General features: G+C 52.9%; 1 protein-coding gene across 1 annotated transcript; it reads left to right on the forward strand.

Annotated features, from left to right (window-relative positions):
* The first annotated feature begins 2,915 nt into the window (after positions 1-2,915).
* On the forward strand, positions 2,916-25,807 carry SLC13A2 (solute carrier family 13 member 2). Its single transcript, XM_077165296.1, has 12 exons — positions 2,916-3,409; positions 17,100-17,228; positions 17,969-18,105; positions 18,211-18,416; positions 18,816-18,996; positions 19,087-19,209; positions 21,715-21,933; positions 22,173-22,261; positions 22,549-22,670; positions 23,739-23,900; positions 24,513-24,650; positions 25,121-25,807. The coding sequence occupies exons 1-12, from the start codon at positions 3,308-3,310 to the stop codon at positions 25,292-25,294; spliced, it is 1,782 nt and encodes a 593-aa protein (XP_077021411.1). The 5' UTR covers positions 2,916-3,307; the 3' UTR covers positions 25,295-25,807.
* The last annotated feature ends 1,636 nt before the right edge of the window (positions 25,808-27,443 follow it).

Below are 27,443 nucleotides of genomic sequence, written 5' to 3' on the forward strand. Positions count from 1 at the left end.
TTAAAACAAAAATCAAATAAAATTCTAAATGAGAACATAGAGAGGTCTCAAAAAAGCTGGGCATCGAGTCTTAGAAGAATTGGGGAGCGGGCTCGCTGCTTGGGGATGCTAAGAGGAGCTCTGGCATATATAAGTATATAAGTGAGCCTTAAGTCCCTTCTGGCTGCAGAAGGTGCCCTGGGTTTTGCTTGAAAACAATCCTGATCTGCCTCCCTAGCCCTACCCTTCCTCTCTATCCTTGACAGCATCTCTGGTTGCTTCTTCAAGCAAGAATTTGAAGACTGGCCCCACACCCTGCCTTCTCTTCTCTAGGCTTAGACCCAGTCCTAGTTCTTCTGGGTCATTCCTGCCGCTCCCTGATGTGTTCAGCCACCCCTGCTCTTCCAGGACCCAGGCTGGCCGGCTCAACACCAGGCTCCCTCAGGAGCCTCTGTCTAGACACCTGCCCACATGTCTAGGTCTGAACTTTCCAGGTCCCCACCTTGGCCCTGTTGCCGGCTTATCAGCCACCTGCTGCTGAGGACACACTGGCTTTTGCAAGCTGAGGATCATCTCCTCTTCCCCTAGGACTTCCACAGCTGTTCTCCAATGGCCCTTTCCAGTAGGGTCAATGGTCAAGGTGCAAAGTATGTGTTTTCTGCTCCTGACTCGTCCCTGTGATAACACAGTTCACAGGAAACCCCCAGCAAAGACTGAAGGACAGCCACGATATCTGCCACAGCACCTGTTTATGGTCTATTGAGACCTGTTCATGGTTTAAGAGCCAGGAAAAAAAAGAAAAAAAAAACAGCTATTTGCAGTATTCATTGAAGGAAAAGGGCATGGAGCAAACTGGAGACTTGAGACCATGGGTGAATCTGGGGTTGCAACCTAGCAGAGTAGGGTCCTGGCTGCTATTGCTAGACAGTAGATAAATTTTTAAAATATGTGGGACTGCTGAAGGCGTCCCTGTGGTCTCTGGATGCTGCTTTTGAGATGAATTAATCACTGATGGGCCCTGACTGCTAGAGATGGGATAGTTCCCCAATGCTCATTCTCAAAGGCAGGTCATCAGGAGTCTATGACTTTGAAGGGGCTGTAGATGTAAAATCAGGGCATCTCGGTAATGACAGTAGCCATCTCATTTGGAAACATTGAGTTTTGCCCCAGCTCCTTCCAAGGGTCCCAGGGATGGAAGGATGGGCAAAGAGCATGAGCAATCTTGGATATAAATATGGGTCTTCTCTTGGTTATTCACAAACTGTGGCTCCTGGCAAGTGGCTTCACTGCTCTGGTCCTACATCACAGGGTTGATGTGGAAATTGAGGGGAGCTGGAGTGCAGATCATACATATAATGGATGTTTGCACTCTGGGGTAAGGCCCAGCCCTGCTCCCCTGGTGGCTCCCCCAGAGCCTCTGGCCATGTCAGAGGCCTCCTTTAAGGCAAGACAGAATCAGAGTATTGTCCTGGGTTTCTGAAGCCCTTTGTCTCTTCCTTTCGGTGCCCTGGGCAGATGGCAGGTTGGCTGCATGGGAATGGAGGAGTCATGGCCAGAACGGGTCAGGGGAGTGGCCTGTCTGTCCTGTACCACCCAGCGTGGCTGGCCCCAGGAGCCCCGAGACCCAGATTCATCCATGTCTCTATGACCATCCCTCCATGGAGAGGGAGGTCTCTCACACAGGCCCCACTGTCTCCAGGACTGTGTTGGTGGCATAACACTACAGGCCACACTGTTGTACACCCTGGAAACGTGGCCCTCAGCTCTTGATCCTGCCCCCAACTAACCCACATCCCAACCACACAGAACCTGCTGTTCTCTAAACTCCTGCACCTTGGCCGGGGCTGTGTTCACTGCCCGAAACATTCTCCCTGACATCCCACCCTCTTATCCTGGCACTCAGCGATCACCACGCTCTGACAATCATCAGAGCTGTGGATTGAGCACCTAATGTACACAGTGTGGGATGAGGATGGATGAGGATTCCAAGAGAGAGGGGCTCTGGCCAGATAGACAGCTGGCAATTCCAAACCAGCCCCCACCCTACACACAGCCATACCAATACACCACCATCTGGGCCTTAGTTCACTCTTCCCTCTGCTTGCAATCCATCCCCCACACCTCATGACCAAATTAGACTCAACTTTCAAGCTTTAACCCGGATGTCACCTTTTCTAGGAATCCTTCCTTGGTGCTCCCTCTGCTCTCCTTCCATCCAGAGCTCCCACACTGATTTGGTCCTCCCTCAGGGTGCTCTTAAAGCATATTTGATTTGGGCTGGCTCTTGTGCCCTCAGGCCTCAGTTTCCCCATCTGTTAAGTGGAATAGTAAGCCCCCACTCTCAGTGTGACTGACAAAGTAAATCAAGTGGTGCACTAACTCTCTTGGACTAAGTGCTGAACAAATGTTAGCAGTTAGCAGCAGAAACATTTTCATCACTGTGTCCTTAGCCCTGAGACAGGGCTGACCCATGATTGACGCCAAGCACTTATTCTGTGGCTGGATGGATAGATGAGAAGATGGAGGGTTTCCAAAATATGAGATGATCTTTGCTGGTCTTCCATGGCAGTTTGGGATGGAAACAGGCAGAGCAGGGCAGGAAGAACCTGAAAGAAATGAACTTCTGCCTTTTGTCTGACTATCACATCACTCAGCATACCAGAATTGTCTAATTTGAGCATCAAAATGGAAGGTGCTGCTGCGGAATGAGGAAGAGGCTGAGAGGTTAAGTCACTGGATCCATGTCACCTGGTGAGCAAGGGATAGAACCTGGACTGGTGAGTTTGGTTTCCTTGGCTCCAGGAAGAGGGGGAAGGTCCTGCTCCAGGCCATGGCCACCCTCAATCTTAGAAGGAGGCCCTTAGAGGGCAGGGCATTTCTGGAGGCGGAGCCACCCCACTCAGCCCTTTATAAACTGCTCAGCTGAGAATCTGATCTCTGGAGAATAAAAGGGCTGTGAGGCTCCCTGGACGCCCTTCCTTCCCCTATGCCTCCAGCAGGGCGCTTTAGCAGACTTGGTGAGCAGAAGGAGTTAACTCTGGGCCTAACTTCTTGAAAGAACAGGAAGCTTCTATGCCTTGATCTCTTCCTCCTCCCTCTCTTGGCATAGTCTTCCTGATCTTTACACCTCCTACAGTTCCCTCCTCCTTACTCTCACCTCCTGGACTCCAAAAACACTCTGATTACCAGGGTGGGTCAATGGTTAACACTCAACTGCTTTATATAAGCCTCTCGCCTGCCTGCCTCTGGGCCAACCGCCGCCCAGCCCCTCTCCTTCCCTGTCTCCTGCCTCTGGCCACTGGTGACAGCAGCCTAGGGTGACCCCACCATGGCCACCTGCTGGCAGGGCCTTTGGGCCTATCGCTTGTACCTGTTTGTGTTACTCCTGCCCATTGTCCTGCTGCCTCTGCCCATCTTAGTCGCCACCAAGGTAAGGACTCGCGTTTAAATTCCCGAGGGCAAGGGAGGGGATGGTTTGGAGCCAGGGTCGGGTATCACTGGGACTCAGCTGTAATCTCCTCTCGCTCCTCCCAGCTACGCTGCAAGGAGGTGTTAACCTCTGGGTCCTCTTGAAGGCTAAGGGTTAAGAGGTCAAAGAGGGCTTTTGCTTGGCACCCACCATTGGATGTCAATACGAATTGCTTAGGTGCACTTGAAATCTACTGTTTTGGAAGAACAGAGGGCCCAGATCCATAAAGGAGGTGCAGGAGAGGGCAGATGGGAGTTGAGCTGCCTACTGTATACTGTATAAAACCATGGGCCTGGGCTCAGTGAGGGATGGAAGGATTGGCTGTGGGGCTGGGGGAGACCCAGGGGTATAGGGCTTGGAAAGGGGACTAGGAAGAAGCTGACCTCAGGCACCGTATGCCTTGAACAGTGTAAACAGAAAAGGAAGGAGCTCACATCTGATCCCCAAAGTGAAGCCTGCTGAGGAGGGGGGGACCTCTGCAGAGTGGGTACCTATAGAGACTCTGCCCTGAATGGAGGGGGAGCTGGGCACAGCCAGGCAGCACAACCTCCTACACCGCCAGCAGCAGGAATTAAAACTACCACTTCCATTCATTTGAGCCTCCACCACACGCTCTGCGCCAGGCACCTGGTAACCCTCTCCTCCGTCTAGGAGGTGAGTTGACTGTCCCATTTCATTGATGGGAAACTGAGGTTAAGCCACTTACCCAAGGGTCAGCGTCAGATCCTAGTTTCCTGGAGTTTGGATATTATATTATTTGAGGTGGCTCTTCTGTAAGAAAAAGAATACAAAATATGAATCTAAAATTACCTTGGAGCTTTGGGAAGGGTCCATCCGGGTACAAGGCCTTGAAGCTCATGGCTCACGGTAAAACTGCCTCGGGCAAGTCATCCAGCCGGGAAGTGTCAGGGCTGGGGTCTGCAAAGCCTCTGCTGTCACCTCTTCATCCAGCTGCCTCCTGGAAGCTGAATCAAAATCCTGACATCGGCCTCACCCTGCACTCCCTAAACAGCCCATTAGACCATTTGAGTCTTTTTGTCACAGGTGGGGAAATTGAAGCAGGCTTTTTGTTCATGGTGTCCCAAAAGGGTGAGGAAATGGGGGTGGGTGGGTGGGGTGCACAGGCCCTTGGTCCATGACTCCCTGCGAGTGACATGAGTCTTGTCTCAGACCAAAGCTGGTGGCATCTCAGCGCTGAGGACCCATCAGATGGGTTTTGGGCCAGGCCAGGGCAAGTGTGTTAACCCCAGGATGGAAGCCAGGCTGAGGCCATGATTCCTGTTTTACCTACTCAGCAAAGCACAGCCCAGCAAGAGTCAGTAACTTTTCCAAGGTCGCATAAGAAAACCCAAGGCAGACTCTGTCCTAGAAGCCAGGCCTCCCAGAGCGAGCGCTATGTGTCAGGGGCCCCTGCCTGCCCTCCCCCAGATCCGGTCCCCACACGCTGCCTCCCCTGTCCTAACTTGGACGCCCGCTGGTCCTAACTATGGGAGGTCAACCCCTCCACTGGGGCCCAGATTACCAAACCTCCCTCAAGGACTTTGCTCCTGTAATTATCCTCTCTCTCTCCCGCATCATCAATTTTTTCCATCAGCATGCAAACAAGCTCCTGTTTTAAACAAAACCAACCCTCCCTCGATCCCACATCCTCCTTCGGATGGTGCCTCTTTTCTCTGCCCCCTTCTGTGATGGAAGACCCCAAAGACATTGTCTACGCTGCACTGTTGTCTCTAGGTCCCCGAGACACCATTGAGGGAGGTCTCGTCTTCAGCATCTTCCATGTTACCAAACCCATAGTCTGTGGCCACCCTCTTCAGCCCCTCAGCGCCTGTCCCAGCTGATCCCCTCCTCTTTGCAATGCAGTCTTCTCTTGGCTTCAGGCACCTCTTCCCCTGGTGTTCCTCCTGCCACAGCTGCCTGTCCTGGCTCGTCTTCCACCTGGGTCTGCATGTTGGGGTTTTCCTGAGTCCATTCTGCCCCCCAGTCCATGCTCTCCACCTCATGCTCTCATCCCATCCTGTGGATTTACAAAGCATCTCTACACTGACAGTTCTCCAACGTGCAACCCCATCCTGAAGCTATAAACTTGTATTATCCAATTAACTTCTGTTACTCCCTTGAACTTTTGATTTGTACAGAACATACACTTTTATAAGCCCAAAATAAAACCTTGGTTCCCCATCTTTCCCCATTGGCTCTTCCCACCCTCTAACTCAACGAGAAATGGTTCAGTCTTCTATCAAGTTGTGCTCCGAGTCATTCTTGATCCCTCTCTTTCCTTCATTTCCACATGTTTCAGCAGGTTCTATTCTTCTATATCCAAAATATGCCCTCCGTGGAATCACTCCACCGCCTCCACCGCCTCCACCGCCTCCACCCTACCGTGGAGCCGCAGCCGGCCCTCAGCTCGCTCCTCGTCATCTCCCTGCCTTCGCCATCTCCCTGCTGCACCGCCAGCTCTCCCCAGTCCATTCTCCATTCACAGCCAGGATGGTCTTTTCAAAACACAGATAAGATCACGTGACTTCCCTGCTGAAATCCCACATTGGCCTCCCATCAAAGGAAAAATCAAATCCAAACCTCTTAGAGTGGTCCCAAGCCCCCTCAGACTCCATTCCGTATCCCCTTTTGTTCACTTCCTGCCTTTTGTTCACTCTTCTCCCCACCAGCCTCCTTTTTGCTCCTAAAATTGCTCATCCCCCTACCTGGAATCTTCTCCCAGATGCCTCCTTCTCCATCCTTAGGTTCCACTCAAATCTACCTCCTCAGAAAACCTCTGACCACCCATAGTCACTCTCTGTGGCATAACTCTATTTTATTTATAGGGCTGTCACTACCTAAAATTACATAGTTATGATTTTCTGTTCTATCATTCTCTTCCCTAGAATATAGGCTTCATGAGGGCAGGGATTTTGTCTTATTCCATGCAGTATCCCCAGTGTCTGGCACATAGCAAGTGCGCAAAAAACCAACAAACAAAAACTTGTTGAATAAATGAATGAATGAATGAATGTGGACAAAGAAGGCCCTGTCTTGAATTTCTGCCCTGAATTCCTGCTGAGTCTGCTCTCTCCAGGGAGCTCCAGAAGGAGGAGGGAGGAGCCCTCCAAAATAATAATCGTTGCCATTTATTGAATATTTATTATGTGCCAGACTTTGTGCCAAGCATTTCCAAGCATTAGTTCATTTATTTCTCATGATAACCTGAGTTATTGTGAGGTTACTACTATGTCCATTTTACAGCATGCAAACCAAGGCTCAGAATGGTGAAGTAACTAGCCAAAAGTCCTAGCTAGAAAAAGGCAAACTCTGGGCTGGAACCCAGATCTTGACATCTCTGCCTATGGCTACCCAGGGAGGCAGGGTGGTATCCTATGTCACCCACCTCTTATGCCACCCACCCTCACAGCCAGCCACCCACCAATCAATCCGTTAACAAATCCTTCAGTTAGGGATATCTGCCAAGCTCTAACTCTGTACCCGGAGTAACAGAAAAGGAATACAGATGTTCTGTTCTCACAATGCTTACAGTCTAGAGAAAAAGACGTATTTTTGCCACAGCCAGAGGAGGGGGCAGATGCTCCCAACTGAATCAAAGGAGAATCAGGAAGAGGTGGTATTTGAAGGCTGGGTGAGTTTTCAATAGTGAGGCACCACCAGAGGGCAGGCAGAGGGAATGGGACTGCTGGGGCATAGGGGTTGGAAATAGGAAGCTGTGTTGGAGGAGTGGAGGCTAGGGACCCGATGTCTTGTCATTGTTTCCCGCACTCTGCAGCAGACATCAAAGAGGCACCATCCCCATCTGTGTTCCAGAAAACATTCATTCATTCATTCATTCACTGATTAATGGACACCTACTGTGTGTCAGGTGCTGTTTAGGTTGGGGAATTAGAATTCAGGGGAGAAAAAAACCGTCACCCGTGCTGTCGTGGAGCTTGCAGTAGGTGGGAGGTGACTCTGGCTTGGGGAGGGGCTGCTCTTGTGGGGTGGTCAGGGAAGGCTTCCTGGGGAGGCGATGTTTACCCTGGGATCTGAATGACAAGTGGGAGGCAGCCAAGCACAGCAGAAAGCTGAGCAAGCGCCAAGGCTGGGGTGAGCCTGATTAGCGAGGGAGAGGGAAACACAAAACGGTGTGGCTCCCGGTGTTGTGAGAAGAGAGTTTAAGCCAAGTTCGGAGAGGAGGGAAAAGGTCAGACAGCATCAGCCACCAGGCCACGGGAAGGGCTGGGAATTCTGTGGTAAGAACAACTGAGGGCATTGGATGGTTTTAAGCAGAAAAGTGATCTGATCTGATTGAGGTTTTAAAGCTCACCTGTCCTCATGACGAGGTTGGGAGGTAGCTACTCCCATCGGATAGATGAAGCAACTGAGGTTCAAAGATTATTAAATGACTCGCTTGGAGGTCAAATAGCTGGTAAATTGGAGTAAAAAATGCAAATGCCTCGCAGGCCTCAACAGAACCATCTGGAAAACATTCTCCAGTGGTGCCGGGACACAGCTTGGCTGATATCTACAATCTATTCACAGTGAGAACAGAAGGTGAAATTTCCTAATCTGAATCACCTCCACTCCTAAATACAAGAACAGTAAGAGAGAGAGAGAGAGTGTGTGTGTGTGTGTGTTAAATTTGTGCATCTAAAGGGCCCATAATGCAAAAGCCATTCCCGAGCACAATGACAGAGGGGGTTTCTCTGCAGACTTGGAATTTGGACTTCGGTTCTGGGAGCTTCCTCTATCTTTCGAGATGTCCTGGCTCTCGGTCGAGAAGGCAGAGTCCAGTAAACAAAACATGGGTTTTGGAGTCAGGTGGATTTGAGTGCAAATCCATTCCAGAGCATGTAAGTTCTGGGCGGCCGAAGCCAACCTCTCCAAGCCTCGGTTGTGTGGATGAAATGGATGCCGAGTGCCTGACAGCCTGGGGTTCAGTAAACCCTGGTCCCCTTTTGCCTGGGTACCTGGAAGAAAGAAACTGGCCTCGGGCACTGGCTTCTTTCCCCAGCAGCTTGGTCCCAAGGGGCAGTGTCTTCAAGGGGGCTTCAGATGTTCCCCTCTATGAAACAGGTTTTCTGGCTTCTGGGAGTAGGATTAGAAGGTCCCAGCCTCAAAGGCAGGCGGGATTCCTAGAATAGAGAGAAATTTCCTAAATTTGAATTTTGTCCCCTAGATGACCAAATCAAGCCCTGCTTATCAGCACTGCAGAGGCAAAGGTCAGGAATGGGAAATCAGGGTAGAATCTTCACCAGTCAGGTTTCCCTGATGTAATCAGGCAGCGAGGCCTAGGGCTGTGGCGAGGCTTGTGAAGAGCTGAGGGCTGAGACTGCCCCATTCAGTCACCGTAATATCAGGAAACCCTCCCCCCACCTTTGTGGTTTTCAGAAACCCTTTGTCTCCTTTTCGGCCTCTTAAGCAGAAGATGATGCAACCAAGTCCTTCACATAAAAGCGCAGACGCGGAAGCCCCCTTCAAGGAGAACAAGCAGAGGCTGTTTACCCAGAACTGGCTCTAGGCAGGGAGGCATCACCATCACTTGCATTTGGCCAAAACCAGAGGGCGGGCAGGGCAGTGGGAAAGCTTCAGAATGAAAACCCAGGAAGGTTTCAGCTTTGCTCTGATTGGAGATTCTCGGCAGGGGGTACATGAGGGGGGTTAACTAGAAGAGGGGCAGCCTATAGGATTGGTTAGGGGAGCATCTTTGGCTTTCTCTGGTTGATTCTGAGTTGGATGTGGAGGCAAAAATTAGGGAAGTTGGCAGTTATTGACCAAAACCTGACTGGAGGTGATGGCTGTGCAAGTTGTGGTTTGGCTTCCTGGACTAGTTGCTGTAGAGTTCGTGGGTCCCCTGCTGTTGTCGATGACTTGGCCATTGTCCATTTGTACATTCAGGTTCTCAAAGGTTTTGGGCATCTGGCATGGGTCTGGTACTCCTGGAAAAGACAACCTCCCCCAGCCCACTCTGTACCTCCTTCCCCAACCCCCTTCAGTCTGGAGCTGTCCTGGTGGTCTCAGCTCAGGGACGGCCACTGCTGTGCACATACGACCAGGGTGTCAGCTTTGACTCATCTTTCTTTCTCTTCCCACCTTATACCCACCTCACCACCCGAACCCTATCTCTTCCACCTCCTAATGTCTCTGGAGTCCACCCTCTTTTCCCCATCTCTGCTACCTTGTGGACATTCCAGCATAGCCTCCTGTGGTCTCTGGGCCTCCACCCATTATGAATGTAGACAACAGACCACAACAGTCAAGTATTGGTGATTCCTGTGACTTCACCACCAGTGGAAATCAGAGCTACTTTCACACATCAGAGGTGTTGCAAGTATCTTGAAATATCCTTTGCATTCATCATGACTTTGAAATCGCAGTCGTCATTAGCCTGTTGTAGGTCTAATTAGTTCGAAAAAGAGACGTATTTCACTATCTTACCACATATTTTTCATGTTTTAATAACTGTATCTCAATATAATTGGTTTCCTTTAGAGTCCTATGTATTTTATTTAATGCATTTAAAAACATTACTCTGAGAAGGGGTTGGAAGGCTTCACCAGGCTGCTCTTAGCAGAATCCTAAGAACCTGGTCCAGAGACTTTTCTAAGTATATACAAACATTTGTGTGCATATTTTGTTAAATCACTTATGATGGCATCAGAGTTACCTGACCATGTCACTCTGTCTGCTTAACCTTCAAGGGCTTTCTAGCTCCTACTGCCATCTTCTGGATAAAGTCGTTGATCCCTTTCTGGGGCAGACAAGTCTCTTTTGGAGCACATGCCCCTTCCCCAATGCACCTTGATCTTTTATGCCTCATTCTGTTTCCTCTGTGCTTACTCCCTTACCTCGCTCCTTTAGCCCAACCACTGAGCTTCTACTTATCTCTGTAGCACCAACTCAAGCATCCCCTCTCTGAAAACCTTCTCCAGCTCAGACAGAGAGTCCTAGAAGGAGCCCCTTGTCTCTGGCCTTCCACTCTTCTGCTCAGTCCTTTGCAAGGGTGCATGACAGGCTGCCACCTGGTGCTCTGCCTCACTCCCCAGACCTGGGAGGGTGTGCTCACTGCCAGCAGCGTCCCCACGTGCCAGGGGCAGTAAGGCAATGGGAGTGGCCCGCTGTGCCAGCCCATCCCCACCCCTTGGTTAACCTTCACTAGCCGGGAGGAATAAGCAGTGGCATCTCTGAGGCTGTGGGCAGATTTGTGGCTGCCCCCACACAGCCCCCGCAGGCTGTGTTGTGCCAGTAATGGGTAAAGGCCATTGTACTCGCAGGTCCCACACCCTCCACACACCCAGGGTTCAGAGTCTGCCTTGGAGTCCCTGGAACCCTCATCTCCGTTTCTGCCCCATGCCTCCACCCCGACTCCCCAGCAGCCCAAGGGCACATTTACCTACCGGTGCCAACCCTGCCTCTTGCTTCACAAGGTACCGTCCTATATAGCTTATACCTGCATAGTCACATCTTCATCCTTACAACACCCAGCAAGGGGGAGGTTTGTTCCACTTATTCCCAATTTGTAGATAAGGAAACTGCATAAAGGAGATGAGTGTACACAGCTGGAAATGCTCAGTATTGCTTACCAAAAACAAAGCTGAGAGAGGTGAAGCTATTTGCCCAAGCACACACAGCAGTAAGGCCAGGGTCTGGGAACTCAGGTGTTCTGACCCCTGACCTGTGCTGTCCCATTACAGAGGAAGCAAACTGACAGCCTTGGGTTTGGAAGCTCAGCTGTTCTGTCCTCTGCCCACTTTGCAGGGCAGCTGGCCCAGCCATGACCCTACTCCCTGAGCACCAGGGCTGGGCCTGACTCCTTTCAATATTCCTAATGCCTAACAGTCATTCATTCATTCATTTATTCGAGTGTCAACTCTGTGTAGGTGCCAGGCACCCTGCTCGGACCTGGAACAAAATAGTGAGTAGAAACAAGAGTCAGACCCCGCTCCCTGGAGAATATGTTCTAATGACAAAGATTGCTATGCACTAAGTTAATAAAACTAAGTGTTTAGTTATAAACCATGAGGAATATTGTGCAGAAGTACAGAGTACATGAAAAATGGGGAAGGGGAATTTGCCCAAGCCTGGGAGCTACAGAGACTTCCCTGAAGAAGGAACATTTGATCTGAGATCTCAGGAATGAGTAGGCATCAGCTGGGCAAAGTGGGGAGGAAAGAACAGTCCAGAGAGGGAATTATTGTGCAGGCCTTGAGGCTGGAGGGAAGGCTGAGTGTTTAAGGAAATGGGAGAAGGCTAGCGTGGCTGGGGCAGAGCCCGTACACAGACACTGAGAGAAGAGTGGTGCCACGGCCAAGGAACAGAGATGGGGAACACTAGCCTTCTGGCCTGGGGAATGGGACGGCGGTGACAGAGGCAGAAAGAAGAGCATTAGTCACCAAGAGGAAACACCGCCCAGCTGCTTTCAGGGCTCCAGGAGGGACCCCTGCAGACAGTGAGGCAAGCTATGCCTTGCACAGCTGCATTTGTGAATGGGACCCCGAGAGCTGTGCAGCTTAGCAGTCCTGGGGAGCCACTGGTGTCCAGGGTCTAAGCCAGTTCAGTCTCATGCCTAAGTTCCATAGAGCTGGGGCTGCAAGAGGGGTCTAGGGTGACCTGGGAGGATAGCGCAGTCCCTGCCTTCCTCCTGAGCTGGACCTGGCCAGGCAGTGTGCACCCTCAAGTCCCCACTTCCAGTGCTGGGAATCCTGACCGTGGCATCAGACACACTGTGGGGCCAAGAAGAAAAGATCCTCCCCCTCAGGAGGTGGCCCAGGGGCTGGGATCTCACTGCGGGGAGCCCTTCAGAATTCAGCCAGCTCCCCAGCCTTGAACCCAGATCCTCAAACTTCAACCAACAAATGCCTATAAGGCAATGCTCCTAGATCGTCCTGAGTCTCAGTTTCCTCACTTCTAGATGGAGAGGATGAGATCTCATGCCTCATGGAGATGCTGAGGGCATGAAATGAGAGATAAGGTCTGCAAAAAGTCCACCAGGCTGCCCTACCACTGTTAGTTCTCCACCCTGCCTCATGCCAGCTTCACCCAGGTTTGCAGAGACCCCTGCTCCAAGTCAGAGTCTTAAGTCCACAGTGGGGCTCAGGCCTGGAAATTTAGAAAATCCCCATGGTGATTCAGGGAAGCCATAGAGGTTGGTACTGGATAAATATTTTATTTCCCTTCACCTGGAGGCAGGGATGGATTCTAATCCTTTTTTTTTTCTTTTCTAATCCACTTTTGTGTTGTCATGGACACCTTTGGCAATCTGGTGAAAACCATGCACCCTTCTCACAATAATTCCTTTTAAATGTGCAAAATAAAATGCGAAGGATTACAGAGGAAATCAATTGTTTTGAGATACAGCTATCAAAATATGAAAAAAAAACACCAACAATTTGCAATTCAGAAATATATATACTTCTTTATTAATGCATTCAATAGCAAGGTCTAGTGGTGGTATAATAATTACCTACCAAAATTTTGAAATAATGATGTATGTGAGCAATATTTTAAGATGTACTTTGAGATAACTGCAATGACTGATCTGTGGAGGTATCTGTTATCTGATACCTGCAATCAAATGTCTGCGAATTTTACTGGTGGCAAAATCACCTTCATGCCATCAACAATCCGATGGTTTTGTGGCTTATGCCCGTCAACTTGGATGTTAGTGAAAACATGAAATCGTTTTCCTCTCCAACTTTATGGATTGTTGGAATTTCATACCCCAGTTAAGAACCCCATGACCCAGGAAAAGCAGATCAGTGATTTGGCGCTACAGCTGGACATTCAGCCCAGAGGCTGGGATGGGGACACAGGGCCAAAGCTGCACCGAGGAATTAAGGTGTCGCGAATGATTATGATTATTGAATCATTATGTAAATAATTCTTGTTTCATTTCTGGTCTGTACTAGTAGAAAGAGAAAATACCTGAAATCCCTGAACTATAATCCAGCTGCCCTGGTATCTGAAATAATTGCCGAAACCCTTATCTTGGGTCTCTGTGATGAGAAGAGCAGTTATTCCCTTTATCTGGTCTTCTTCTTAAAGTAACTTGTAAGGACAAAAGCCCTAGCAGTAATGAGGTACTTGAGTAGGCGTTAACTAGACCCAGGCCTTTGCATTGAAAAGATCATGCTGCCTCCCCTCCTTTCTGCTTCCATTCTTCACTATTGAAATTATACCTCTATCTCCCTTTCTGCTGAGATTGGATTATTTGAAATTGTAATGACATCTCCCCTCGTTAGAATCCATTAAAAAACCTTAAACCCCCTAAACTCTGGGAGACAGATGTGGGGCGGCTGGGCCATCTGGTCTCCTGCTTCACACCAAGCAGTACCCTTTTTCTCTCTTTGAAACCCAGGTATCTCAGGAATTGGTCATTTGAGCACATGGGCGAAAGAATCCACTGCCTTTGTTGGGTGACAAAGCCACCAGGACCAGAGATGGCTTCTGGGTGGACCTTTGAGACAGGTTTTGGGTTCTGACTCAGAAACAGATGGACAAACAGGGAGAATAACCCAGGAGAAGTTGTAATGGGGTGAGGGAGCTATTGATTCGACCCACTAGAGCTCACAGGGGCAGGTTTGACTACTAAGAGCTCCCTTTGGTGTCTGGAAAGAGGGTGTGGAAAGTGAAGGAACTTGCTGGGAGCCAGACAATAGGAAGAGGCTGGCCCCGGGGGAAGCTGGTTCTGTTTGGATTCAGGGTGCCAGCTCATTTCTCCAACTAGTCACAGGAAGTCTGAACCTAGAGAATACCCCTGAAATGCAAGGTCAGTGGAACCGAGAAGGGTTAAATGTTGGAGACTGAGGCTGGTGAGAAGGATGGAGTTCAGGGTAGAGGGTCACGGTGGGGGCTCAAGAAGTAGGAAGTGTGGGGCAATGCTTACCTGCTATATGGAAGACCTGGGTTCAATTCCTAATCCATGCACCAAAAGAAAAAAAAAAACCCAGGTGGCCTGTCTTCCCTGCTTCCCACTGTGTGACCTTGAGACATTTATGAATTTATTTGCCCCTTTATTTCTTTACCTGTGAAAAAGGGACAATAGTCATTACTTCATAGAGCAGCTAAACCCAATAAGAAAACATTTGAAGCACACAGAACCCAATACTCAGGACGCTTCTGCTGTTGGTATTGGCAGAACTTTCTTCTTGAATCAGCAGAGCAACAGTCCACCCAGCCACCACGCCCCCTCGTCTCTGGGTGGGTGGTGTGGGAGACACCAGGGTCCAGACGGGCCAGCCTGCCCTTAGCCCAAAGGGAGGGCTGGGGAGGATGAGGAAATGGCCTTTAAATCCTTGCAGGTGGGGAACTGAGTGCAGAAACACCAGCCTCAGCAGAATCAGCCTCCTGCACGGGGTTGAGGGTGGGTCTCTGTACCAGGGTAAAGGTGACCCTGCCCCTGGGGCTGATGAGTTCATGCCCAGGGTGGGGAGAAGTGCTGTAGGTTTCTTAGAAGGAAAGGGAGACTGAGCTCCCAGGCATCGCCGAGTGCAGCTGTGAAAGCTGTTTACTGCTCAACTCTGGGGGGACCATTTACGTAGGCTGCAAGGTGAATGCTCTTGGGTAGTCCTTGGGGGTGTGCAATACAACCACCTCGCCTGGAGTCACATCTCAGCTCTGCCACTCCCTAGTTCTGTGACTAGGAGCAAGCCACTCACCCACTAGAGTTCACCTGTAAGGTAGGACCACCACAGCCACCTCCCAGCCAACATACATGAAAATCCCAAGCTCCTAAGAACAGCTCCCTCTTCCTTCCAGGTTACCCCCCACCATCACCACCCACGGGACTAAGGAGGAGGGTTCCTTCTGCCCCACCCTTCTCTTCCCAGCCCCATTGTCCAACCAATCCCAGAGCGTGTTCCCTTCCTTTGGTGAGGAAAGCACGGGCAGGTGCCTGGCTCCTGGGGCCCTTGGATGCCTCCCCTGGAGGCGTCCTTTTGGCCCTTCTTCCCTACATAAGGCTCTCTTGGGAAGTGTGGGCCCCTAACGTCTGGGGCTCTCTGGCCCCCATTCCTGCCTTAGGTCAAGCCTCTCTGGACCTGGGGGCTTCCTGCGGGAAAGAGGGGACCCCTCGCCCCCAGAGATTTGCAAGACCACAACTCCATTTCACCCCACAATTCCCTGCACGATGCAGGAATCAGAGAACCTGTTACACTGTCTATAAATGTGAGTGGTGCCCCTGGAGTTGTGCAATGCAGCAGCCCCTGGAATTGTGCCCAGATTGCTAGGAAAGAGACATTCCACTCTTCCTGCCCCAAAGCTTTCCAGTGATTCATTCATTCAGAAAATATTTGCTCCAAAGCCTGCTGGGTCCTGAGCATCAAGGATCCAGAGGCCACAAAACTAAACTCTGTCCTCATGAAGCTCAACTTCTAACAGAGAGAATGGACATGAATTAAATAGTGAAACAAATCGACATAACGCGACAGGCTGTGTTAGAGACGGGGAAGGCCTGGGTCAGGCAGGAAGGCACGCTGCCCGGGTCCCACTCCGTCCACAGGCCCATCTCACCTCCAGCTCCTCACCTGAGCCCCCGGCTCCCCCTCGGGCTGAGTGGGGCCTGAGATCAGACTCCAGCCTCTCTGGTGTGGCTGCAGTATAGTGTCTGGGTGGCCCACGGTTAAAGTCTATGTGGTGTTAGAACGGGCAGAGCCCAAAGACCCCTATAGACTGGGAGTAGGATCAAAGGAGAAGGAGGAGTTGTAACAGAGAAGACAGGATTCAACAAACGCATATGACTGTTGAATCACTATACTGATATTTTTTTTTAGCTTCCAGTGTTTTGGAGCAGCTAGAAGCAAAACCCTGAAAATGTGAAATGGCAACCCATGCCAAACCTTGATATCTGTTCTGTTAATTGCTAAAACGTACTTTTGAAAATTATTGCTTTTCTTTGTATATATGTTATATTTCACAATAAAGATATTAAAACAAAACAAAACAACAACAAAAAAGACTATGTGGTGAGTGCCTTGAGTCGTTATTGTTATTTATCATTTTTTATTGTGAAATATAACATATATACAAAAAAGCAATAACTTTCATAGAATATCGTAACACATAGTTATAGAACAGACGTCAGAGTTTGGTATGGGTTACAGTTCCACAATTTTAGGTTTTTCCTTCTAGCTGTTCCAAGACACTGGAGACTAAAATATCGAGATAATGATTCATCAGTCATATCCACTTGTTGAATCCTATCTTCTCTGTTATTAACTTCACCTTCTCCTTTGATCTTTCTCCCAATCTTTAGGGTATTTGGGCTTTGCCCATTCTAACTTTTTCGTGTTGGAAAGGGCTGCAAATGTGGGGTAGGGAGATGGAACTAGCTGATGTTCTGGTGAGGCTGGGCCCTCTGGGTTTCAGGATTTATCTGGCCTGGGGACCCATCTGGAGGTTGTAGGTTTCTGGAAAGTAACCTTAGTACGTGAAACTTCTGTAGACTCTCAGATAAAGCCCTAGGTGTTCTTTAGGGTTACCAGCCTTGTGTTGTTTTTTATTTCCATTTGGAAATGAGACCTTGGGCTGGACAGTCAATGAGTAGATTTCTCCGGCTCATCCCATCTGTTTACCTATTTTCTTGGGGGGGGGGGGCGGTGAACAAGAGTGACACCGGGGCACAGGTCTGTCCCTTCCAACAGCTCTGCTATCCCCTCCCCACCTGCAGGAAAGCTACTGTGCCTACGCCATCATACTTTTGGCTCTCTACTGGTGCACCGAGGCTCTGCCCCTGGCAGTCACTGCCCTGCTGCCCATCGTCCTGTTCCCCACAATGGGCATTATGGACGCCTCTGAGGTGAGCCCCCACGCCTGCCCCCACATCCACAGGATGCAGGGCTCAGCCCTTGGACCCTGGTGGCCAAGGAAACCTCGTCACAGCCAAGGCACCTGGAAGACGGTGTCCACTCCTGCTGGGCAGGTTGGAGGACGCTGAAGGAAGGTGCAACTAGATGTGCTGAGTGCATGGTGGAGTCGAGGAGTGATTTAAGGTGGGAGTGACTAGACTGAGGCTAGGGAGGTTCCCCAGGAACAAAAGGCCTTGAGAGCCAGTGAAAGAGCTTGTATTCTTCAGGCTTGGTGGTTCTTAAACTGGAGCCAGCATCGGAATCGGCTGGTGAGCTTGTTAAAGCGTAGATTCCTGGGCCTCATGCCAGGGTTTCTGCTTCAGTAGGGTCCAGGGTGGAATCTAAGCATTTTCATTTCTGACAAGTTCCAGCTGCTGCTGCTGCTGGTCTGGGGCCCGCACTTTGAGAACCGCTGCTCTCGATTCTAGAGACAGCCCTGAGCTATCTACCTCCCAGTGTGGGGCTTGAAACATGAGTGGAATCAGGGCCAAGGTACCGCTCTGGCCAGAGGAGAGCAGCCTGGTGAACGGTGAATGGTGGATAATCCAAAGACCGTTTGCCATTGGTTCCAAGGGCCCTGGGGACCAAGGTCAGTTCAAGGGCGGGTCGGTGGCTCTGCCTCCCAGGAGCCCAGGGGAAGCAGTGGGAGACCCCGGGGCCTTCCCGCCTGTCAGCTGTGCCTGCCCACCAGGTCTGCATCGAGTATCTGAACGATACCAACGTCCTGTTCATCGGGGGGTTGTTGGTGGCCGTCACCGTCGAGCACTGGAACCTGCACAAGCGCGTTGCCCTCCGGGTGCTCCTCTTCATCGGGGTGCGGCCCGCCTTGTGAGCACCCCCACTCACCACCCGGGGCGGGGGAGGGGGATGGCCCGGGCGCCCAGCCCTGGCGGGACCCGGGGACCTGCGGCGTGACTGCGTGTCCGTCCCCAGGCTCATCCTGGGCTTCATGGTGGTCACGGCCTTCCTGTCCATGTGGATCAGCAACACGGCCACCACGGCCATGATGGTGCCCATCGCGCACGCCGTCCTGCAGCAGCTGCACAACTCGGCCGCGGGCAGGGACGTCGAGGAGGGTGGCGACAACCCCGCCTTCGAGCTCCAGGAAACCAGTCCCCAAAAGGAGGTGACCAAACTTGGTGAGAAAGACAAGGCCGGACCCTGGGAAAAGCAGGGTGACCAGCTCATCCTGGGTCGCCCAAGACTTCCCCAGTTTTAAAACGAAAGCTCCCTCCTCCCAGGAGTCCCCCGGGACGGTTGGGCGCCCGAGCAAGAAGAGAGCTGGGATCTGGTGGGCAGCCAGGGGTCCAGGCTCCATTCTCCCTGGGTGGCTCAGATAATCCTCTTCCCCTCTCGGAGCCTCAGTTTCCCTCCCTCAAGGGAGAGGTTGGGCCAGACAGTGTGGGAGGGTCCTCCCAGGCCCGAAACGGGGGCCCAGCCATGTGTGGAGACGCCCCAGGATGGTCAGGGACCTCCAGCCTCACTGCCCAGAGCTGGCCCTGGGCCCACCCCCTGCCTGAGCTCTCCCCTGCTCCCAGATAACGGTCAGACCAGCTCCATCCCGCCTGCTCCTTCCGAGCCCAAGGCACGTGGGAAGGAGCAGCAGCTGCGCTTCACCCGGGGCATGAGCCTGTGTGTGTGCTACTCGGCCAGCATCGGGGGCATCGCCACGCTCACGGGCACCGCGCCCAACCTGGTGCTGCAAGGCCAGATCAACTCGTGAGTGGCCGGGGCCTGCCAGAGTGGGGGAAGGCTGGAAAGGTTGCCTCGGCACTGTCACCCAGCTGCCTGCATCCCACCCTGCCTCAGGCTCTTCTCCGACAACGCCAACGTGGTGAACTTTGCCTCCTGGTTTGGCTTTGCCTTCCCCACCATGGTCATCCTGTTGCTGCTGTCCTGGCTGTGGCTACAGATCCTCTTTCTGGGGTTCAAGTAAGTGGCGGAGTGGGTGAGAAAAGCCCAGGTGCCCCTGCCCTTCCCCTCTGGGAGCTTCCAGTCGGGCCCACACGGTGATTCACGTAGCCACTGTGGAACACTGTACAGTCCCCAGCCAGGGAGAAGGCCTCCTGCTCTCATGGCCTCTCTGTGCACTTGGTCCTCCTCTTGAGCCCCTAGCCACCCGGGGAACAACTGGGCAAACAGTGTTACCCCACTTAGCAGATGAGCAAACTGAGGCTTGAGGAGTGAGATTTGCCCCGTGGTACACAACTAGTTTTGTCATTGCTGGGATCAGAAACCGTGTCTTCTGAGGCCCAGGCCAGTCCTCTTCCTCTGTTGCTTCACCATCCCTTGATAAGTGCCTAATGAGCACCCACCAAACAAGGTCAGTTATAAAAGCACTTGTTGAGTACCTACTGCATACCTGGCCCCATGCTGGACACCGATAATATGAGCAGGTCTGAAGCATAATCAGGAATACGTTAGCTTTTATAAAGGGGATTATTAAGCTACAAGTTTACAGTTCTAAGGTCACAAAAATGTCTAAACTAAGGCATCCATATAAAGGTACCTTGACTCCAAAGAAAGGCCGATGTCTGTCACATGGAAAGGTATGTGGCTGGCATCTGCAGGTCCTTGTTCCAGGTTCCGTTGCTGTCAGCTTCTGATTCCAGTGGCTTTTTCTCAAAGTATCTGTGGGTCGTGGCTTAGCTGCTCTGGAATAAAATTCGAGGTTCATCTCTTAGCATCTCCTAGAGCTGGAGATTTCTCCTCTTCAGATTCTGGCTATTTCTGCGAGTACTGGCTTAGCACCAGGGCTATTTTCTGTCTCGATCTCCAGACGTCTGTGTCTAGGCGTCTGCTCTCTCTATCGGCTCTGAGATTTTTCTCTCGATGAGCCTTTTTAAGGACTACAGTAAACTAATTAAGACCCACCTTGAATGGGCAGGGTCACAACTTCCTGAAATAATCTAGTCAAAATGTCACACCCAAAATTGGGTGAGTCAGATCTCCATAGAAACAACCTAATCAAAAGGTCCCACCCACACGCTAAATCTGCCCCCACAAAATTGGATTAGGATTAAAAGAAAGTGGCTTGGGCTACGGTGGCTCAACAGGTAAGAATGCCTGCCTGCTATGCCCAAGGACCCAGGTTCGATTCCCGGTGCCTGCCCATGTAAAAAAAAAAGAAAGTGGCTTTCTGGGGTACACACAGTTTCAAGCCAGCACAGATGGGTGACAATAGGTGCAGGCCATGCCAAAAGGGAGCCCAGGGGCTGTGGGAATACAGAGCAGGGAGGGGCTTGTTCAGGCCAGGTTCCTGGGGACTCCAGAGGTCTCTGGAGGAGAAGATGCCTAAACTGAATCTTGCAGGACTAGAAGTCAGTCAGGTAAGGAATAGGTAAAGACACTCCAGGCAGCAGAGGCCTAGAGGCAAGAAAGAACATGATGTGTTCAGGGGAACCCTTCTGTGTGGCTGAAGCATAAAGTGCAAAATGAAATGTCAGAAGATGAAGCTGAACAAATAGGCAGAAGCAGATTATTTGCTATGTGGAGCTGGGATCTTGTCTTTGAGGCCAGGAGTAGTAGGTAGGTTTCATTTCTACTTCCAATCCTGGGTACCGGGTAGTAGGTGTTTGGAATTCTGAGTTGAAAATCATTGTGAGTCCCTTCTCGGACTCAGTTGAAATCCAGTATTGTGATTGATTAGTGATGTCTGCCATGAGTACAGGATATAGGCATGGGGATGTGAGTGCTTGTTATTTGCCTTTCCTGTACAGGCAGTGGGGAGCCATTGAAAGTCTTTAAATGTTGTTGCCATACTTAGGGGGAAAAAACCGCCTGAGAAGGTATAAGGAGGCTCGACTGAGGTTAGGAGCTGTTACGAGACATAATGGTTGTCAATGAGGCAAGCACCATTCCAGGCACTTTGCAGGGTTCAAAGATGTGGGAAGCATGGTCTTCGTCTTGGAGGGGCAAAGCAGGGATACCCAAATGAAACCTCTAAGTGTCAACACAAGTCAAACAAGCAGCACAAGAAAGTAGGTAACTGCCTCCTGTGCTTCTTAGCTCAGGCTGGGCAAACGATACCCAGAAGCAGGTGGGATGGGGGGGATTTCCTGAAAGACTTTTGGAGAAGGTGAGCTGTGAGTCAGGGCCAGAAGACATGGGCTGCTAGGTCCGCCTCACCCTGGGCAAAGGAAGGCTTAGTACAAGAAAACCCTTGGAGGGGAAGGGAGCCAATGAGGCAGATGGAAGAAGGGCAAGTATGAGGAAACCCAGATCCCCCTGCCCCAGCCCTGCCCATGCTAAATGAGAACCACGACCCTTGGAGAATCTCCTCTTCCTCCAGAACCTGGGATGAATCCAGGGCTTTAGTGTAGAGACCCTGAGGTGACCTCTGAAGACCTCAGTCTGTACATCCTGGCCACTCCCAGCCCCCTGCCCCTTTGCATGGTGCAGACCCTTCATGAGCTATCCCTGATTCTTGGCCTGCAGCTTCCGGAAGAACTTCGGCATTGGGGCACAGGAGCAGGAGCAGGAGAAGGCGGCCTTCCGTCTCATCCAGACAGAGCACAGGCTACTGGGACCCATGACCTTTGCAGAAAAGGCTGTCACTACACTCTTTGTCATCCTGGTGCTGCTCTGGTTCACCCGGGAGCCAGGCTTTATGCTTGGTTGGGGAAATCTGGCTTTTGCTAATGAAAAAGGGGACAGGTGAGATTTGCTGGAGAGTGGGAGATGCTTCTGGGGCTCATGGAGCTGGACAAGGAAGGAAGGGAGCAGGGCCCCCAGTGTGGAATGGGAGGTGACGCTGGAGGTGGGACCTTCTCAAGGGGGTTGGCATGTTAGTGGGGGTGGTGTAGGGGGATGTGGATGCTCCTCTCTGCCACCCCTCCACCCTGGGGCCTGAGCACCCCTGACAGCTAAACCTGTCCTCTGTGCGGTGCCCGTAGCATGGTGTCCGATGGGACGGTGGCCATCTTCATCAGTGTAATTCTCTTCATCGTGCCTTCCAAGATCCCAGGGCTGACCCAGGACCCAGGTAAGCACCTAGTCTGGGCAGGGAAGGTCTCCAGGTCATCTGGGCAGCCCCTGCCTTCAGGCATGCCATGTATTTTCAACTGCACTTGGCAGGAGTGACAAAGCCCAGAGATGTTGGGGTGACTTGCCAAGGTCACAGGGACTCAGGGCAAAGTCGGGATATTGCAGAACTGAGGCCACCTCCTGCATGCACTAACCTCAGATAGGGACCCACACGGGGGCTCCAGGTGGAAGGAAGGGCAGGCCCATTCTCTCTTAGTGACCTCTCCTCCTCTGCCTGGGGAGTAGGAAATCCACAGAAGGTGAAGCCCCCTCCTGCCCTGCTCAGCTGGAAGACAGTGCAAGAGAAGATGCCCTGGAGTATCGTGCTCTTACTGGGTGGTGGCTTTGCCTTGGCCAAGGGCAGTGAGGTGAGAAACCTACCAGCTCCCTCCCCCAGGGACAGAGGAGTCCCTCCTTCTATCCCGCAGAAGGGAAACTATGGCCCTACTTAGGAGTTTCCCGGTTGGCAGAGGCTTTGTGGCAGCTAGTGAGAATTAGGCTAGAGCCCAGTCTGAAAGTGGGGGAGAAACACAAGCCATAGTGACCTCTCCCACTCTCAGAGCCAAAAACAGAGAAAGCAATAGCTTTAGCATCCAAACTACATCCAAGTCTGCCTGCTGCGGCCACCAGGGGGCACCAAGGTCACACCCAGTTTGGCTCCTGAGACCAGTACACCTTTCCCCAGAACCTCCATCCAAAAGTGGGAAAGTCTAGAGACTGCAACCCCCACCCCACCACCACCACCACCACCCATGACCGCTTTGTCCTGGCTGAGCTGATTTACTGCCCAGACAGGAAGCGGCTTCCCTAGGTCAAGAATTGGTGCGAGGAACTCCTGGGTCTTTGACTAGTTTTTCCAACAAGCATTCATTGAGTACCAACTGTGCCAAGTGCCATGCTGGGTGCTGTGTGCACAGCTTGTACAGCTCCCCGGGGCTCACTCACAGTGTGGCGTTTCAGGTGTGAGCAGGGCGGGCAGAGTGGACCTGGGAGACCTCAAAACTTTCCTGTCCCTGTGGACTTCCTGTCATCCCATCAGGCTCCTTCCAACCTCACCCAGGGGCCTCCCCACACCGTCCCTCCCTGCCAGGAGCAAGGTCCAGTCTGCTCCAACCCACTGGACTGGAGGAGAGGGGGCAGGGAGAGGGCTAAGGTTGCCCAAGGACCTCCCGAGAGAGGTCGGGAAGGCAGGAGGGAGTGGGGTCAAAGGTGTTCTCCTGCCTAACCCCAGCTTTACCTAGAAGCCCCCTTGGTCCCCTTTCCTCACTTACCATTTCACCTGTCTCCCTACACCTATCTGTCCCTCCAGTTGGTTCTAACTGGGCCTTATCAGGAGAGAGGTATGGGCGGGAGCAGGGCCCTCCCAGAATCTCTGCAGCCGACTCTGGGGCCCAGGAGCGCCCAGCCTCTCACACACCACCCTCCTCGGCCCACAGCGCTCAGGGCTTTCGTTGTGGCTGGGGCACAAGCTAACCCCACTGCAGAATGTGCCGGCCCCTGCCATCGCCTTCATCCTCTGTCTCCTGGTTGCCGCCTTCACTGAATGCACCAGCAACGTGGCCACCACCACACTCTTCCTGCCCGTCCTGGCCTCCATGGTGAGCTGGCCCTGCAGACACACCACCTCCAGGCAGCCCTCCTGCTCACCCCCACACAGGGATTCTGCCTGCTGGGCAGAGTTACCTGTCCTTGCCACTCCTCTCCTTTCCGAAGAGGACCTCTGAGCGTACACCCTTCCCCAGGCTCTTGAGCTACTTTGGGCCCCAAGGCACTCTAGCCCCTGACTCATTCCATCCTCGATGGCGTCACCCCTGGAGCATCCTGATGGGGCTTGCTGGTGGCCTCACCCACCTCCCCAACCCAGTCTCTGTTCTGGTCATTCCCGAGGTGAAATTGCTCCCCAGAGCGTCCCTAGCCCCTTCCTCCCCAGGTGTGTACCCACAGCCTTTGATGACACCCCCGAGCCCCTTTGAGATCTGTTTTATGGGCCCCTCCCCCACCACACCCTGCAGGGTGGCGCTGCACACTCATCCCCTCCAGTGAGGCCAAGGGGCCCTTCCCAGGTCACACAGTGCCCTCCGGCAGAAGCTGGAGGGGCGGGGGTGAGGATGGATTCTCCCTCAGGGAGGGGGAGCAGGAGAATTGGGGGCCACACCTCCTGCTCTGGGATGGGGACCCAGGTCAATTGGGCTCCACTGCTCCCCCTTCAGGCTCAGGCCATCTGCCTCCACCCACTCTACGTCATGCTGCCCTGCACTCTGGCCGCGTCCCTGGCCTTCATGCTGCCCGTAGCCACCCCACCCAACGCCATCGTCTTCTCTTTCGGGGGCCTCAAAGTGTCCGACATGGTGAGTGGCCAGGAGGGCTGAACGTCACGGCCCTGCCTCTCCCCAGCCTTTCCATCTTGCTGGGCCCCAGGGCAGCTCCAAGCCCCCGGGGGTCACACACAGCGCTGAGAGTGGGCCCCGTGGGGCAGCGGGTGGGGCAGGTTGGGACACAATCCCTTACCCAGGGCACCTTCTGGTTCTGCAAGGGAGGGCAGACAAGGAATAGGGGCAGGCCCTAAGAGGCCAGAGAGACAGCCCCTGTGAGCTCACCGAGAGCCTCCCCTCTCCCTGTTAGCCACTGGGGGCAAAAGCAAGGGGCGGGGGTGTTGCCTAGTGGTGCAGGTTAGACCACAGGGAGGATTTCCCAGGGAGCATTCACTGTGGTGGAGGGTGCAGGGGGGCGTCTCCTGAGCACCCCTGAACACCAGAGGGCTGGGTGCCAGCCCAGCTCAGCACCTGCAAAGTCACACCGGCTCTCTCCCCCTCACCAGGCCCGCACAGGATTCCTGCTCAACATCCTCGGGGTGCTGGTCATCACGCTGGCCATCAACAGCTGGGGCATCACCATATTCGACCTGCACTCCTTCCCCTCCTGGGCCCACTCCAACACCACGGCCCACTGCCTGCTCCTCCCCACCCTGACCCCCACCACGCCCCGGCCCTAGCCCCCGTGACCGGGTACATCCGGGCCAAGCCCAGGGTCACCCACCCCTGTTCCCACTTCTCCGAGCCGGGGCAGGGCACCCCAAAACTCTAAGCCCTGGGCTGAATACTGAGAAAGACGCGTGTCTACGTAATCCTGTGTGTCCGAGGAAAACGTGTGCGTGTGTGCGTGTGCATTATTAAAACGATGTGCGTGTGTGAGGGTGTCTGAGGGGGTTCGTGTGTGTACATGGTCCTAGATGGACGCACCGGGTGGTGTGCATGTGGACATCCCATGCATAGGGGTGAGTTCCTGGACAAGACCACATGTCCCCTCCGGGGCCAAAGGCCTCCCTAGCTGGGTGACCAGGCCTCTTTGCACTGTATTTATTGAAACCCGGGGCTGGGGTGGGCTGGGGGGGAGGGTCTGCCAGCAGTTGCCATGGGAACAGCCTCTGGGAGGGGCCCAGCTTCCTGAGGTCTTCCCAGCGCTCCTGGTTTTGGGGAGCGTTTGAATATGAGCCTATTAAAGTCTTTTGCAGTAGAGTTGGGGTGGTTTTTCACGCTGCTCTCCAGGGCTGGCTCCCGCCCCAGGGTGGGGGTTGAGGGGCTCGGCCTCTGCCCTGCATGGCGCCCTCTTGGCACCCTTCCCGCCCAAGAGAGAAGGTAATGGTGAGGCGCCCCTGCCAAGGCCGGCCCAAGTGGGCGCAGCCACCCAGGATAGCAGCACTGACATCACCAGGCCTGGCTAATTAGGAGCTGCCAGTCCCTGCGTGCCTTTGGGAAAACCGGCCTCCCCGTTCCCAGAGCACTCCCTGGGCATTTACATAAAACCCTCTGCCCCTGCCAGTTCCTCACCGACCCTTCCTCTGGCTGGAAAAACCGGTCCCACCAGACCAGGGGAGGCAGGCTGACCCATGCTGGGTGCCCAGAAAGACGGACCCTCGCCCACCAAAAGTGGCAGCCTGCAGCAAGAAGGCTGCAGGTTAGATTTACAGCAGCAGGCCCAATACTGGCATGGCCTCCAAAGTCCAAGGCCAGACTTTTCTCTGAATGATTCTGATTCCCCACCCCATCCCATCCCATCCTGTTCACTCCTCCATGAATTCCAGAGTTTTCCTTTATCTGGCTAGGTGGGGGGAGGGGAGGGTGATGCCATAGCTCTCATCCATTCCAGGTGCTCAACATCCCTTCCTGGCTGGAAGTTCATCTCTGTGTCTATCCTAAGTCTCCCTCACTGTAGTAGAGTGTCTAAGCTTCCACTCCCATTTGAAAGCCTTGACTTCATCTAGATGGAAGTTTCCAGTAGTCTCATTCCTGCTGCAGGGTGAGAGAAAGAAATATTTGCCGTCATCTTCATGTCCAAATAAGAAGAGGGAGCTGAGCTCTTTTGCAGGAAAACCAGAAAGGATTTAATTCTGGCTCCCCCCTGGGCTGGGCCTTCACTCAGTCCTCCTGGAGCTGGGGGGGAGGGGGCAGAAGCATGGATTGGGGGGGTTGCTGAGTGGTCCCCAGGGGACAGGAGATCCTGACAGGACACGCCAGACATCCAGGAGAGCGAGGAGTGGCAGGCGAGCAGCTCCTACCCCGCCCCCGGCCCCCCAAGCTGGCATTCCTCACTCATGAAACAGAGTCATAAATCACAGCCCCCACCCAGACCCACACCTGGGACCCCTCCCCCAAAGCCCCAGGTAACAGCCCCCATGGGAGTGGGCCGGCCCCAGAATGGCGGGGCTCCCCCAGGGACTTACCCACAATTCAGTGGGTCCCTAAAGGAGCAACCTAGCCCCATCTATAAGGAGAACCCTCCTGCTACTACCTTCCCTTTCTTGGGTACTTGTAGTTCAGGCCTGGCTGGAGAAAAGGTATACCTCACAGGGTGCATGCACTCCCACCCATGGCCTCCCAACCTCCCCCTCAGTCTTGCTCAGAGAGGGCCAGGTGCGGGCTGAGGTCACATGGCAGCTGCAGGGGATGAAGCTTGGGCTGGTCTTGCCTGCTCAGGGGTGGAGGTAGACAAGAGCCCATCTGAGGGTCCAGGGGTCGGCCCTGGGGAGCAGGAGTCACCCAACTGCTTGGAAACCACCCTCCTCAGCAGGCGGGCAGGCAGGCAGGCGGGCAGGCGGCACCTGTTGGCCTAATCACCGTCATTAGCTGGGCAATAAAGCGGCA

The sequence above is a fragment of the Tamandua tetradactyla genome, chromosome 6 (assembly GCF_023851605.1).
Source record: "Tamandua tetradactyla isolate mTamTet1 chromosome 6, mTamTet1.pri, whole genome shotgun sequence".
NCBI lineage: Eukaryota > Metazoa > Chordata > Mammalia > Pilosa > Myrmecophagidae > Tamandua > Tamandua tetradactyla.

Excerpts from the sequence above, each read along its gene's own strand:
- SLC13A2 (XM_077165296.1), top strand. The coding sequence starts at position 3,308 with ATGGCCACCTGCTGGCAGGGCCTTTGGGCCTATCGCTTGTACCTGTTT. Across the intron at positions 18,997-19,086 it reads CTGCAAGGCCAGATCAACTC|GCTCTTCTCCGACAACGCCA; the intron begins GTGAGTGGCCGG and ends ACCCTGCCTCAG. Across the intron at positions 24,651-25,120 it reads GCCTCAAAGTGTCCGACATG|GCCCGCACAGGATTCCTGCT; the intron begins GTGAGTGGCCAG and ends CCCCCTCACCAG.